Source organism: Zonotrichia leucophrys, chromosome 3 (assembly GCF_028769735.1).
Source record: "Zonotrichia leucophrys gambelii isolate GWCS_2022_RI chromosome 3, RI_Zleu_2.0, whole genome shotgun sequence".
Lineage (NCBI taxonomy): Eukaryota > Metazoa > Chordata > Aves > Passeriformes > Passerellidae > Zonotrichia > Zonotrichia leucophrys.
Genome location: NC_088172.1, coordinates 91,816,417 through 91,830,736, shown reverse-complemented (window position 1 = coordinate 91,830,736; position 14,320 = coordinate 91,816,417). Strand labels below are relative to the sequence as shown.

Sequence of the window (14,320 nt, the reverse complement as noted above, 5' to 3'; positions counted from 1 at the left end):
GCAAAAGAAAACCCTGTGATGGAAGAAGTGATCTTTGCTGGCCTGAGCAAACAGGAGCTGCTGCTGCTGCACTGGACACTGGGATGTGCAGGCCAGCAGAGGGGTGCAGTGGGATTGCTCTTTGGGATGCCAGCTGCTGCAGCCTCCCAAGGGGCACTCCTGCTGCCCAGCCACACTGAGACACAGCAGTCCCCCAGTGACTCTATCCTTGTCCCCAGCTGTGACACAGCTGGAAAGTGATACCCCATTCCTGCTGCTTCATGCGTCACTGCCTATTTGCTGGAAAGAAACAACCCATGAGTTCAACTGGGTTGCTGCCACCTTTGGGCTGCCAGAATGGTGTGCAGAACAGCAGGAGCATAAGGCAAAATCCATGCCACTGTCATTTGTGTTTGGCATCTTATAAATATCAGAAAAAAGGACCTGAAACTTCTAGGCATTGCTTTGTATCTGAGCTTTTAGCTCATGGATGTCTTGGAAGGAGAATGAATGGTGAGTGTGTGGTACACCTCCGCTAGAGACATCTGAGTAGAACATTGTTCTACAGCATCATTCTGCTGTTCAGGGATTATTGCCCCTGCACACCACAGCAGTCAAGGGCTGGCTGTGGCAAAACATGGTCAAGTTTTGCTGTGTCCTGCAGAGAGAGATGGCCGCAGGCAGCTGGCAGTGCTGGGTACTTCACCTGCAAAGTCATGTGAGAAATTGGTCGGGATTGTCTCTCCTGTTAACAGGCACCATTTGCTCCCTTACCTCTTTTCATCTCCAAACCCAGACTATGGGCTTCCCATTGCAGAGGGATACAGTATGAAGGTGGTATAGAATGTAATCTTATCCCCCAAAGAGTTGCAGCTGGACCAATTACTAAAGACTGGCAGCAGGCCTGATCTTAACAGGCCACACCTGTAGCCAATAAGAACAGTAGTATAAAAGAGTGGATTGGTGGGATCTGGAGTCAGGTGGCTACTGCAAGCACCAGAAACAGTCAGTGCTTAGAGGAACTGCCTACGAGAAACATCGAGGGGGTATGAAACTCTGAGGATATGGAACCCTTGTGCTATAATGATAATAGAACTCTTGATATATAAGACAACATCCCATGGCCTGCAGCCCTGCATTTGGCTGTCCCATCTTGTTTTGATGGATAGTGCAGGAGATGTTCTGAATGCTATGCCCCAAGCCATGGTGTAAAATGAGGATTGCTGGTGGCAGAAGCAGTGGCTGGAGAGCTTTGGTGCTCCAAGGTGTGCAGGGGGCAGGAGCCAGGTAGCAGCAATCACCCATTTTCCTAAATCGGCAGCACTTACAGCCCTACTGACAGAGGTTGACTCACACCAGAAGTAAATTCAATATCCATGAAAGGACTCTTGTTCTTCCTCAGTGGAGAGCATAAAGACATACTGTCAGACAAATTAATCTCTCTCTGATAATTTTCTTTTCAACATCATTGAACTGTCATTTCTCCTGGGCTTTGCCAGAATGTTTGATATATTCGTTGTTTTCCAAAACAGAGATTCTGCTAGTTTGGCAGATACAGGAATTTCTGCCAGGGAGAGAGATGCTGAGATGCCTCTACCAGCCTTGTGCTGTTGTTGTGCAGGTCCTTTGCTGAGCTCTGGTTAGGGATGAGAGGAAGGTATCTTGGTGATTGATTAGGTCGCATTTCTTAGTGCAGCAATGGAATTATTCCCAGCACTAGACCTGGGCTGGGAGCACATTTGCTGGGGTTTTGGGATTCTACTTTTTTTTACTGGAGAGAAACCCATTTACACCTCCAGATCTTTAACTTCAAAACTAGTGATTCAAGGTTGCCCCAGGCACAAGAGTGTCACCTATTTCCACTTAAGAAGTAGCCCCAAATAGAGATTTCCTTTTTTTTCAATTGTCCCTCTATATGGCTGATGGAGCAGTCACTCCTTCTATGCATGTGTGAAGTGTCAGTAAGATTCCTAAAACTAGTCAGAGAAAAAAAGAATTTCCCATTCCAGAACTGTGGATGAAAGCTATCTACACCGACCAACCTCCTCCTTCAGACTGAGACTCACTGAGGACTCTGCCACAGGGCTACATGGTCCTTAAGATTGCATATCCTCCCTATCCTCTTGCAGAGGAGTTTAACAGAAATAAAATTCCAAAGTGGGGGAAACAGGAGGAGCCCAAACATGACCATGATCTGACAAAATAAATCCTACATCCCATTTGCCAGTTCTTTTGTTTTTGGAAGATAACTGTCCCCATGTTTTCTGACAGTGTGACTTTAATGTACACAATCTAAAAAGTATAGAGGGAGAGTAGTGATAACTCAGTTAAAAATAACTTGCAACACCATTTAAATCGCTGTGGGTTAATCTGGGCAAAATGAAGAACAGTTTCTGAGTCTGGAATTATCTAACTTGTGTGATTATCTAACTGTGATTATCTAGTTTAATTTCCAGATTAACGAGAGATATTTATCTAACTGGGTGGCTGCTGAGGTATTAAAAGTAGGAGCTGGAAACCTGGAGTCATTTTTACAACACAGTTAATTGCTTGTCCTCTCAAAGTGGAGTCTCTCCGCACCGTTTCACACCTGCCCAACACCATTACTGCGAACTCTTGTCCACTTGAATGTCTTGCATACACGGGCAGGTCCTTGGAGTTCATTTCCATGAGCTGTAACGGTGATAATTGTACCTCTTCTCCAGGATGAGGGCCACACCACACATACATATTTTCACCCTGTGCTTTGAGATACTTTTCCTCAAGCACCAATGTCCCATTGTGCGATGTTTGGGATTCCGGTTGTATGAGCTGTTAGCTACAAATTTTCCCCCTTAGTTGGTAGGAACACTTTTTTGCGTAACAGATTATCTTATCACATCTGTAAGGTAATTGCTTCTCCACTGGCTTCCAGGAAAGCCTCAGATTTGATCTATGATGGCCTGTGCATTCCTAATGCCTCTTCTCCAAGGAAATGTACCCCTGATGCTGATGAACTGCATAGATGACTGATGCTGTAGATCCAAAGTTAATTAGGCATTCTCTTGACAGGTGACATATATTTGGGCAAAGAGGAGGTTCCTGAGTAATCTTTAGAGACAGCTGTGTTACATTTTATTATTTCTCTGGTAGCTACAGAAATGCAGATAAAAGACTTTACATTTTTCCAGCTTATTATTCTGATTGCATGTCCAGCCACTGATTTTTGAATAAACAGGTTCACAGAAGAAAAAAAAATGCATGGGGCTGTACAACCTTCACTCCTTGACCTTCCCACCACTGAATCTGCAGTTTCCTTAGTGCTACCATAAAGCATCTACAGCAGGTTAACCAGAGATTTGTCATAGCCAGGGTCATGTAAAATGGGCATGGGAGCCAAGAAACAAGTCTGCCTCTGAACTTGCTCCATCTCTTATTTTCTCCCATAGCTCTTAGAAAGAGCTCCACCTGGCTTCACCTTCCTGTCAGGGAGTTGTAGAGAGGGATAAGGTCCCTCCTGAGCCTCCTTTTCTCCAGGCTGAGCCACCCCAACTTCCTCAGCTGCTCCTCCTCAGAACTGTGCTCCAGACTCTTCCTTGGTTTCACTGCCTGTCTCCAGGCACTCTCCAGCACCTCAATGTCTTTTTTGTCCTGGGGGGCTCAAACTGAACACAGAATTCGAGGTGAGGCCTCACCAGAGCCCAGTACAGGGGATGATCACTGCTCTGGTCTTGCTGGCCACATTATGGGCTGTTTATTCTAAAAAGAGAGGGAGGAAGGCATTCTTTGCCTCATTAGTGCTGCAGGATGTCGTATACAGGCATAATTATACTCTGTAAAAAGGCCAGGGAGACCACACAGGAAGGGTATTGAAGAACTGGAAAGGGTACAGGAGACACTGAGCATGACAAAAAATTGAAAGTTGCTATTTATGGACAAAATACTGGCTGCTTCTTTTGTTTTTTCGATTTTTTTTTTTTTTTTGAGAAGAGAGAAGCAAGGGCTTCTAAAAGGTGTAAGCAATTTAATGGGTATCAAAAGGCAATGGCAAAACTCAGACCATTGCAAGGTGACTGACAGGTGAGTTGATAATAAATTTGGAGAAAACTTCACTAATCGAGTGTGTTCTGATCTGGAAAATACTTTTTGTAGCATGGGGTCTCCACCATCAGTGCCCCATCTTTTCTCTTACTTCCACCGGCTGAATTGCATTGTGACTTCTGCATTTCAGGAATGCGACTCCTGTCCTTGACCTCTTCTGCGGATAAATACAGGGTGCCCTATACTGCTGAGTGGTTTGGGAAGAATGTCAGCCAGACAAGAGAGGGGAGATAGAGGAAACACAGGTGAGGATGTTTTTCATCTGCTCTTTTTCTGAACCATCCTTTGCCTACAAGACTTTGGGCAGTGGGGTTAAGAGGAGCAGGCCAGGGGGTACCTGGTGCCTCTAGGGTGGCACAATGAAGCTGGGCACAGGCGAGCAAAGGGCTGTGACATGAGGCTGTCACTTGGGGAGCTGGCATTTTGGGTACCCCTCTGGCACAGACTCTGCAGGGGAGGCACAACAGGGTCTCACCACATACAAGCGCAGGCTCCAGCCACAGCAAGGAGTGGGAGAACAAAAAATACATAAGATATTTGGGCTGGTGAGTTACCCCAGCTCCTGGCCCTGCAAATTGCTTTTGGCAGCAGGGCTCTCCAAGGGGGCAGGCTCTGGATTAGGAGGTTCCAGACAGTGGGTGCCTGTACACAGCTCCACTGGGGCCTGGCCTGGGCTGGGAATGCTGCACGGGTGAGCTGGTCCATAGGCAAGAGCCAGGCTGGGCTGCCTGCCTCAGCCTGGGCAAGAGCAGTAACAAAACACAAACCCACCAGAGTGCATCCCAAAATCTACTGCTTTGGCTGGCAAGGCAAGAACAAATGGGGGTGTTTCTGTGCCTTGTGCCTTAAACACAGCTTAAGGGAATATTGCTGAAATGCTCTGCTTTTGGTCTAGGCTGTGACAGGAGCTGGGCTGTCTGGTTCTGCAATGTGGGAATTGCCTTTTCCCAGCTGCCAGTCTCAAAGTGAAGCTTTCTGAGCACAAATAAAATGGGATATTGCACACACAAAACCCTTTCAACTGTCACTGATATTTAGCAGAGGGAATATCCAAAACATTATTCCCTCCAATACAGAATGACTGCTGGGTCTTACCAGACCATGTGAAATGACATCTGAGTGGAATTGTATCAGCAACAAACAAGAAACAAATGAAGAAGGGAGGGATTAAAAAATTCCTTTTTTTCCCCCCTATGTATACTATGATTTGTTGTGTGTGTATGTATATATATATATGTGTGTGTGTGTATATACACACATGGATTTTTAACTACTGTTGGGATGTGAAGAAGCAAAAAAGAGCAGACAATGTAATGTTACTTGTTGCAGAAGGGAATGTTAAAGTGTCAAGCACAGTTAGGGACACGTTGGGGAGCAGGAGGGTGGTACTTTACAGATATTACTGAGGTCAGCACAAATTCTCCACTACTTTCATTAACAGGAGATCAAAGGTTTGATGTGATCTGGAAATACAAGGAGGTTAAAACGTGGCAGGTGTGGGTAACCCCATGTACACAGACCTTTGCCTCAGAAAGCAGAATGTTCTTGCAAATCTGACATAATCCAATTCCTTGATTTCCTCAGTGACATTTCTGCAGGCTCATGCACAGAAGGACAGGGAAATGGAGATTTATGACAGCTATTCCTAGCAAAGGTCATTTCTTGATTGGTGAACAACCTGTCCTTAGTCATGCTGATGATGAGGCGTTGAGGGATAAGGGAGAGGCTGGAGAGCTTTAAAGCTTGACAGGGAATAACAGAAATAGAGCATAGATCATCTCTCTGCTTGAGCCAGGAGACTTGAATTTTTCCACCATCAGTCAAAGCCAGGGAACAGGAGGCAAAATCCTGAAAAAAATATACACAGGGATTTCTGTGGAGATTGTGAGGGAGTCTGAGTGTCAGGATAGCAAGAGGAAAAGAGGCACAGAGCATGGGTTTTTGAATAGTAACTGTGTCCTTGGTGAAACCAGCTGCTGATAAAGAACAGGGTCAGGTTATGTGGGGTTTTCCTAGGCAGCCCCACCAAGCTCCCAGCTGGAGCAGCTCTCAGCATCCTGTCCCATGCCACTCCCAGGACAACACAAACAACACAAATGTACACAAATACACTTCCTCAGGTGTCCTTCCATAGGCAAGCAAGGCAGCAGGAAGGTGGCAGGTGTGATGCACATATGGTTTAAATAGATTGTGTCATACACGTTAAATAATAAAACAGTACCTCCCTATTCATTCCTGCTTGCAGAAGAGATTTTTCATTTGTACATGAAGTGCCTTTTTTTTTTTTTTTGTAATCAGAAGGACCCCTCTGGGAGTCACACAAGAGTTGTTCACTCAGCTGCTGACCCTAAAAGAGAGCACTGGGTACCTTGGTGTAACTAGCTTTGTTTTCAAGCTCATAATATTGGATTAAGTAAAAATGCCACAATTTCCCCAAAGCTTGGCTCAGATCCTGAGCTGAGCATTAGTTTGAGCTGGGTCATTCTCACAAACCAGGCTTGTGGCCAGCAGGACCAGGCAAGAGATGTTTGCAGTATGGAAGTGAAGCCAACAGGGGGGCTCCTTGCTGACCCATCCGAGTGCTCTGACCCAAGGAGGAGCTTTGGGGCTCTTCATCCATGTCCTTGCTAATCCCTTTTTGCCATTCATTGGTTCCTCTGGGCCCTGAGCTACCAGCAGAAGTCACAAGAGCTTTTGAGTTGGTCTGGTGCAAGACTCAGTCCAGTAACCTGAGAATGCTGTGGTGGCCTCTAGCTTCCAATCTGCAGCTGAAGATCTCGCCCTCCCTCCCACAGAAATTCCTCTCACCCTTTGAAATCTCCTAAGGCTTTCCCCAAAATCACAAGAACTGCTTTTAAAAACTGTAAAATATGTAACTGGTGGGATAATTGCCTGTGTTGCATTTCTCCCCACACAAAGGCAAAAGCAGCCTTATGCTGTGCACTTCCCAGCCTGGCGTAACTTGAACCCAAAAGCTATGAAGGAAATGGAAAATGTTAATAAATAATGATGTTTGAAACACAAGTCACTGAACAAACCATCAGACCTCCTGTGTTTATTCCACTGGACAGAAAATGTCTATCTCAGTTTGAGGAAAGTAAGATCTTGGTTGCAGGTATGTCTTAGGAATTAGCCTGGTTGGTTATTATTTATCTCCTGAATAACCTGGTGCTGCAGGTTATTCAGGAGATAAATCAGAGAAGCTCACGGATTAACTTTTGGTAATATACTCAGAATAAAGACAACTTCTGAAAGAAAATCAGCACAACTGATTACTTGATATTTCTCTGGTATGAAGAACCAAGGCTCTCCTCAGGGCCACTGGAATTTTAAATTGCCTTGCTTGATCCACTTCACAGCTGCCAGTTTTCCATCTGGTATTTTCCAAGTCAGGACCAAGCATTTGTGTGCTCCATACTGCATGTTCTCAGTGTGATGTGCTCTGGAAATCCTGGCCTCATTTCTCAAATCCTAAGCAGGTAATCTGCACTTAAAAAGCCCAGTGATGTCTCCCTCAAGTGTGTTGAGGAATTACTCTGTGTGTATAGACCAGCGGCAAAACTGGGACAGGTATGTTAAGACAAATGTACAAAATCTTCAAATCTTTTTGCTTAACTTCAAAAATATTCAGGGGAAATAAAAAACGATTTTCCAAGAAAATCTGTATGAGTAGTACAACTATCTGCAACATTTCAGTGTAACACTTTAAAAAAAAAGGAGAATCACTTCTTCTTCCAGGACAGCTCCAAGTGCACACCCTCTGGCAGCTGGGGTAAGGGCTGAAGAGTAATACGTTATAAGCAAAGGGCTGGCCTTTTCAATAGCCCAAATATTCAACCTCTCTGAAGTAACTTAGCTCAGCTTAGGCCTGTGGCCATTCACACAGTCATTCTTTCACTCCAGCCACTGAATGCTGGCAGCCTCTGCGATATGCCACAACAGCGAGAGGCAGCTCAGGGGAAAGGAGGAAAACACTGGGATAAGGAGCTTTCCAGACTGTGGATCAGGCTTGGACTCCATTTGGTTTGTCATGGGAAAGAAGACAGAGGACTGCAAAGCCCCGAGGCTTCAATTTTACAGCTGCTCTTAGAGCTCCACAGCATTATCTTCGTTATTTCCCTGTGCTTCCACTTGATAGCTGGCTTAGTTTCTGACTTGGATGGCTGATAGGTTTAGGATTAGCTCCCAGAGATCACGCAAGCACCCAGAGAGCGCTACCCTGACTCTGGAATTCACCTGCAGCAAACGGTGCTTTGGGATCCCAAACCTGAACACACCTGTACGGGTGTGCAGAGGGAACGTGGGCAACAAGAGCAGGAACCAGAGCAAGTCACGGGTTAATTTTAGATTATTGCTGGACCCCAGCACCGAGGCTTTGCATCTGGGTCCCCACACCTCCTTCACGGCACTGCAGTGCAGGAGCAGCGTTCTGCCGGCGTGGCCAGGGGGGATTCAGAGCTGCATCGCACGGAGACCGCCCCTCTCACTGCTCCGTTCTCCCTTGCGGACACTGTAACATCGAACTGCGCACAGCATCCAGCCCCCGCCGCCTGGGGGCCGCTCCCTGAGCACGCAGGTTAAATCAGCACAGGAACATCCTCCTGCCTGCGGTATTTAATTCCCACCAGTTCCCAGCCGCAGCCGAGCTCCGGAGCCCCCACAGGAGCTGGGCCTGTGCGGCAGGACCTGGGTCAGGCCTGGTGTTCGACCGCCCCCTCCCCAAGGCGGGCGCAGCGCGGGGACTGTCCCTCGCCGCGGCTTCTCCTCCCCTCCCACCGCCTCCATCCGCGGCCGCTCGCTGCCTCCAGCCTCCCCGCGCCCGCCTCACGGGAGGCATCACTGTTCCCTCCCCGGCTCCCTCCGTCCCTGCCCCGGCCCGGCCCTTCCCTTCCCGCCGCTCCCCGGCCCTGGGGCGGTGGCGAGTCCCGGGGGCGGCGGCGGAGCCACGCCCCTGCTCCTCGCGCCGCGCCCCACCCCCGCCGCTTTAGGAAGCGCTGTTGACAGACGGCGGCGCTGACCTATCCAGTAGCCTCTCCTCAGGAGGGCTCCGCCTCCTCGAGCTCTGTGGCCAATCAGAGTAGGCTGGGGCGGGAGATGAGATCTGCGAAGCTCTCTCCTGTCACCACCTCTCTCCTCCGCTGCGCGAGATGATTGACAGGCAACACATCCAATGGGCCGCGGAGGGCCCGCGGCCGGGCCAATGATGCGGCGTGGGCGGGGCCCCGGCGGGCGGCGGGGGCGGGGGAGCGGCGGGCCGGGGCGAGGCGCCGCGCAGCGCCGGCAGGGGGGCGATGGTGGCGGCGTGAGGCGGGCTGCGACCCGCGCTGTCTGCCCGGCCGGCGCGGAGAGCGGCGGGGGAGCCGTGCTCGCCATGAGGCTGCGGGAGGACGGGGACAGCCGCGGGGCGCTGCCGGCGGCGGAGCTGCTGCAGTAATGGGCAGCGGCAGCGCTGACTCTCGCCTGCCGTGTGGTGCCAGCGCGCCCGCCCGGCGGGACCGCCCGCGAGGAGCCGGCGGCAGGTGAGTGCCGCGCGGGGAGCCGCCCGTTCCCTCCCGCCGCTCCCGAGGCCGCCGCTCCCCTCCTTGCTCTCCGCCGGTGGCGTTTTAATTTTTAAACGGCTCCGGCTCCCGGCCAAGGGCGGGGGGCGCTGCCCGGCGGGCTGGGCGCGGAGGTGACACGGGCTGCTGAGGCGGAGCGGAGCTCCCTGGGGACCCTCTCTCCTGGGGGCCATTCTACTTCAGGTACTCTCCTCGCCAGCTCTGATGCCATCCTAGCCTGACTTCTCGCCAGCTGCGGCCAGCTTGTGCTTCCCTGTATTCGTAATGAAGAGGCTTTTCCCCCCGCACCCAGCGCAGATGCTGCTTTCCTTTCGAGGGAGGAGACCCACCTGGGTTTCTGCTCTCCCTTTTCACTTCCCTGATGATCATTCCTCAGTGCAGGATGGAGAGACATTTCCATTTCAATATGATGCAGCGAGGAAGATGGGGAATCCTGGGTAGCCAGGACTCGGGAAATGCCCCTTCCTCTCTCGCCCTCCTCCTCACCCTGGCACGGGCATTTGGGCAGCAGCACTCCCTTTCTGTCTTCCTGGCTGATCCCTCTCTTTGGACCGAGAGATGAAAGCGGGAGGTGTGTTAGAGGAAACAACTGTTACACCTTTTGTCATCAAGACAAAGAACTTCATCTCCCGGTGTCCCTCCCTCTGGGTGCATGTTGGCAGCACCTCAGCCACTTTGCACTGCTTCCCGGAGATGCTGCACAAGGATTCCGTGTGGCCCCGAGCTGCCCTTTTTTGTTGTTGTTGCCAGTTATGATGTTGCTGATAATAGGATACGTTGATATGTTTCCGAACAGTCTCGTGGTTTGAATTCCTGAAATTGCTGCAGTATTTTTATTTATTTATTTATTTAATTGGGGTTGTGGGGGGTGTAGATGGCAACAGGAAAGGGCTGTGTTCTTGTGGCTGCTTGTAGTTCTTTGAAAGGTACGAGATCACGTGCAATTGCAGCACTTAGTGAGAAGTGTATTAACCAATGCTGTCTCTTCTCCCTGTCTCATTTGTCTTCTAGTCCTGCAGTCTTCCCTTCATCTACTGTGTGAAGAATGATGATTCCATGAGAGAATTACTTTCCATTACCTGTCTACTGCTACTGCATGCTGCTCCTGGCCAGTGCTGAGCCATTCCGCTAGACTGGGATTTACCCTGAGAAGGGGAGAGGCAGAGTATGGATTGTAGACGTCCTGTCAAGTTTCTCCCACACTCTTTTTACTGTGTCTGTATATAAACCTGCTAGTTTCAAGCACACACGCTCTTTGAAACCAACGCTGGTGTTCACGCAGCTGCTGCTGTGTAAGAGGACTGGTGTTTCTCACCACCATGGCTTCAGTTTGGAAAAGGCTGCAGCGTGTTGGGAAACATGCATCCAAGTTCCAGTTTGTGGCCTCTTACCAGGAACTGATGGTTGAGTGCACCAAAAAATGGTAAGAAGCAACTCATGTGTGAAAAATAATGGTGTAAGTTGCTGGTGCTGAAATAGGAAATGCTGCTTTGTGTGGTAGGTGCCTGCTGTTGCATCCCCCTACCTTCTCCTGCCAGCCCATTGCAGAAGAGCTGCATGAGCTGCTTGGCTTTCCCAGTGAGTGCTGGCTTTGCTGTGTGGTTACCCTGGACCTGACCTGCTGGATTTGCTCTGTGCTATTGATTTTCTGGGCTGGCATTGTTTTTACCTTGCAGAGGGGGGTACATTTGTTCGCTCACACCTGTGACTTGGTGTGGTTTTGGCTGTCAGTTTGGGGTTTTTAGTGAGGATTTTTATTTGGTTCTTAATATTCTTTTGAAATGTTTCCCATGAGCTCTTTTCCAGCTGCCAATTCAGCTTGGTGATGTTGAGGGTTATCTGCTGACCCTTGAGTTTTGATAGGGGCACTGGAGATCAGTCCTGGACATGGTGGTCATGGGACACATGGGTTGGATGCCCATTTTGGTTTTTGACTTCCTTACCTGAGGAGGTCATGTTTCTCTTTTTTCTTTTCCATTTTTCCTTTCTATATTTTTTACCAGGAAGGGTCAAGAGGCAGGTCCTTGGGAATTACCTTAAGGTGTTTGTTTAATCAGGAGGAATTTTGTTCGATGGTGGTCCAGTTGGATGGCTTTGGAGCTGACTAGACAGCAGTTAATGGTGTGGGTCTGGCACATCATCTTTCCTGTGCAAAATGAGCTTAAATAAATCTGCTAGGCAAGACTAGAAGCAGCTTTTAAGTAGTCAGGGGAAGATCTCCATTATATAAATACTTAACTGCTGTTTTATATGTTTGGAATATTGATATTACCGACATAATTCCTCACATTAGTGTGAGCATGTAGTGTCAGGGGATGAAGAAAATACTTTCCAGACCTCGTGGACTGAGATGTTCAAATTGCCTTGTAATAAACTGCAGCCTCCTTTCTAATACTTGGCCTTTCTTCTTGTTGGCAAGTTTGGCACATGCATTGGCTGCTTTCACTGGTTATGAGTAATTGCCTCTACAAATTTAAATTCTATCTCTTGGAGTAGGAAATCTCTGTCAAATATGCTGGAAGGCTGCACACTGCTCTGCCTTAAAGGAACACTGTCAGGGTAAACGTTTGGGATTTTTTTAGCAAGTTGTCTTCATGCTTAGGATATTTAAGAAACAGAATTTTTCTGGAAGTTGAACTTGGTTTCACAGAGTAAACTACAAATGGAAACATTGTAAAAGTTGACAGAAGCTGTCCTGATTATCTTATGGGATCTGCTGTCTCAAGGAGGCCAAGGAGTTTTCCAGAGTAACTGTAGTTGATCAGGTTTGTTTCAGCAGTTGGGTTTATTTCTTTTTATGTTCTCTTTGCATTAATGAGGGTGTTTTAGGTTTCATTTTCATTTTGATTCACTCATTGCTGAGAATTTGCAGGATGCTTCAGCACTTAAGTATAAAATCCTGCAGGGGAATGTTTGCATTGGAATTGCAGCTAACCTTTCTTTGGTTTAAGAAAAAGTCATACACAAAATTATCTTGTGAAATATGTTATTATTTTAGAAACAGGCAGGTCATTGGTTAATCATAACTGAGAGTGCCCACCTAGGAGAATGTCTGGGTATGAAGTTGTGAGAAAGCCATTCCAAAACTCAGATATGTAACTAATTTTTTGCAAACAGGTCATCCTTCTGAACCTTCATTCTACATTCTTGAGTTTAAATATAGACAAGATCAGTGCTTGTGTTGGTTATTACAAAGGAACAGTGTGGTGGTGAAATGTGGATGAATTCTAGGAAAAATCACAATGGGGAAAACATAGCTCATAAAGTCCTTTGACTGTAAGCTTTTTGATTCTGCTTCCTGTTATTTTGAGAACCTTAACAAAAATGTTCTTTAAGCATGCAACCTAAAATATTATATTTCTGCCATAAATCAAACTTCTATAGAAATGAAGGGTTAAATATTTATGTATTTTGAGAGCCTTCAACTAAGTGTTTCCCTAACTTTGGGGGAGATAGAGTTTCTGTGCATGCCCAGAGGATCACTGCTTCATCTGTTTCTGTCCTGCCTCTGAGTTTGGCCCATGTGAGAACAAAACGCCAGAAATGAACTCCATATGCCGCTCTTGCTGAAAGCACTCAATATATATTAAGTGTCAGTGCTGTAGTCTGTAGTTTGTTTGATTGAAATGTAGTAAGCAGTAAGTTATTTTAATGTACTGGCATTTTAACAATGCAGTGTTTCTGGAGGAAAAGAATGCTCCATTCATATTTTAAAGTAAATGACAACACAGTCATAAACACACTGGGACTGAGAAGTGTCTGTGAGCAAGGATTGTGCATGACCAAAACAGGCTGTGTTCCTTTTTGTGCACTGCTGTCTTCTGTTAGCTTTGCATTTGTCTGACTCTTCAGAAAGAGACTTGTGTGTTAGAGTATTTTTGTACTGATTGTGGATGGTGTGCAAGGTTGGGTGAATTTCTGGTTGGCTTTAATACCCTGCTTCCTCTGGACTTGTATTGATTGGAGTTTTTGGTTTGGTTATTCTTTTTATGTTTTATTTTTTTTTTTTATAACCTTGTGTTTAAAATAGCTCCTGTTCTTTTTTTTTTCTGGCATTCTCCTGGCACTGTAAGAAGTTGCCACTGCTGTAGTGTTGCTGCTTCACTTTTTTAAAGAATTTTATTATCTCTAAGCATTTGGCCAGATTGGGGACCTTTCCTTGCTTTTTCTCCTCTCTATAATTTCTAATTCTTGTCCCTACCAATGGTTACAGACAGCGACTCACAAATGATTGCTTTTCCTTGGTGGTGTGTTTGGGGGAGATAGGTCGTGATGGAGTGTCCAGTGTTGTCACTGTTCCTTATTTTTCAGATAATTAACAGGACTGAGTCACTTCTGTGGCATTTTGGCAGCTCCCACTGACCCAGACCTAATTATTGTGGCTGCTCAGTACCTTTGAAAAATTGAACAGTTGGTTTATTTAGAACCTTTCATTAAAAATAAATAAATAAACAGATGTAGTCTTGGTCTTTAATATGGATTAGTGACTCCTGCTACTGCAAAAACATAGTACTTTGCATTAATCATATAAGCAGTTGATTTTTTTGAAGGGTGCTTGCTTGAAAGTGCTGGAGTGTGTCATCCTCCATTTACCCTTGGACTAAGCTGGGGCAGCTCAGGATTTTCCACAGAGCCTCACCAGTGAACTGCAGCCCTGGCCTGAAAGGACCACATGTGACACCAGGGAGTTAATTCAGTGCTTA

The 14,320-nt window shown here is 47.2% G+C and overlaps 1 protein-coding gene across 6 annotated transcripts in view; it reads left to right on the top strand.

Moving 5' to 3' along the window:
- The first annotated feature begins 9,312 nt into the window (after positions 1-9,312).
- Positions 9,313-14,320, top strand: part of EHBP1 (EH domain binding protein 1) — a 207,262-nt gene continuing 202,254 nt past the window's right edge. For all 6 annotated transcript variants that reach the window (XM_064709260.1, XM_064709257.1, XM_064709259.1 and 3 more), the window contains exons 1-2: positions 9,313-9,578; positions 10,629-11,040. In XM_064709260.1, the coding sequence (XP_064565330.1) occupies positions 10,937-11,040 (104 nt within the window). In that variant the 5' untranslated portion in view covers positions 9,313-9,578; positions 10,629-10,936. The remainder of the gene's footprint in view (positions 9,579-10,628; positions 11,041-14,320) is intronic.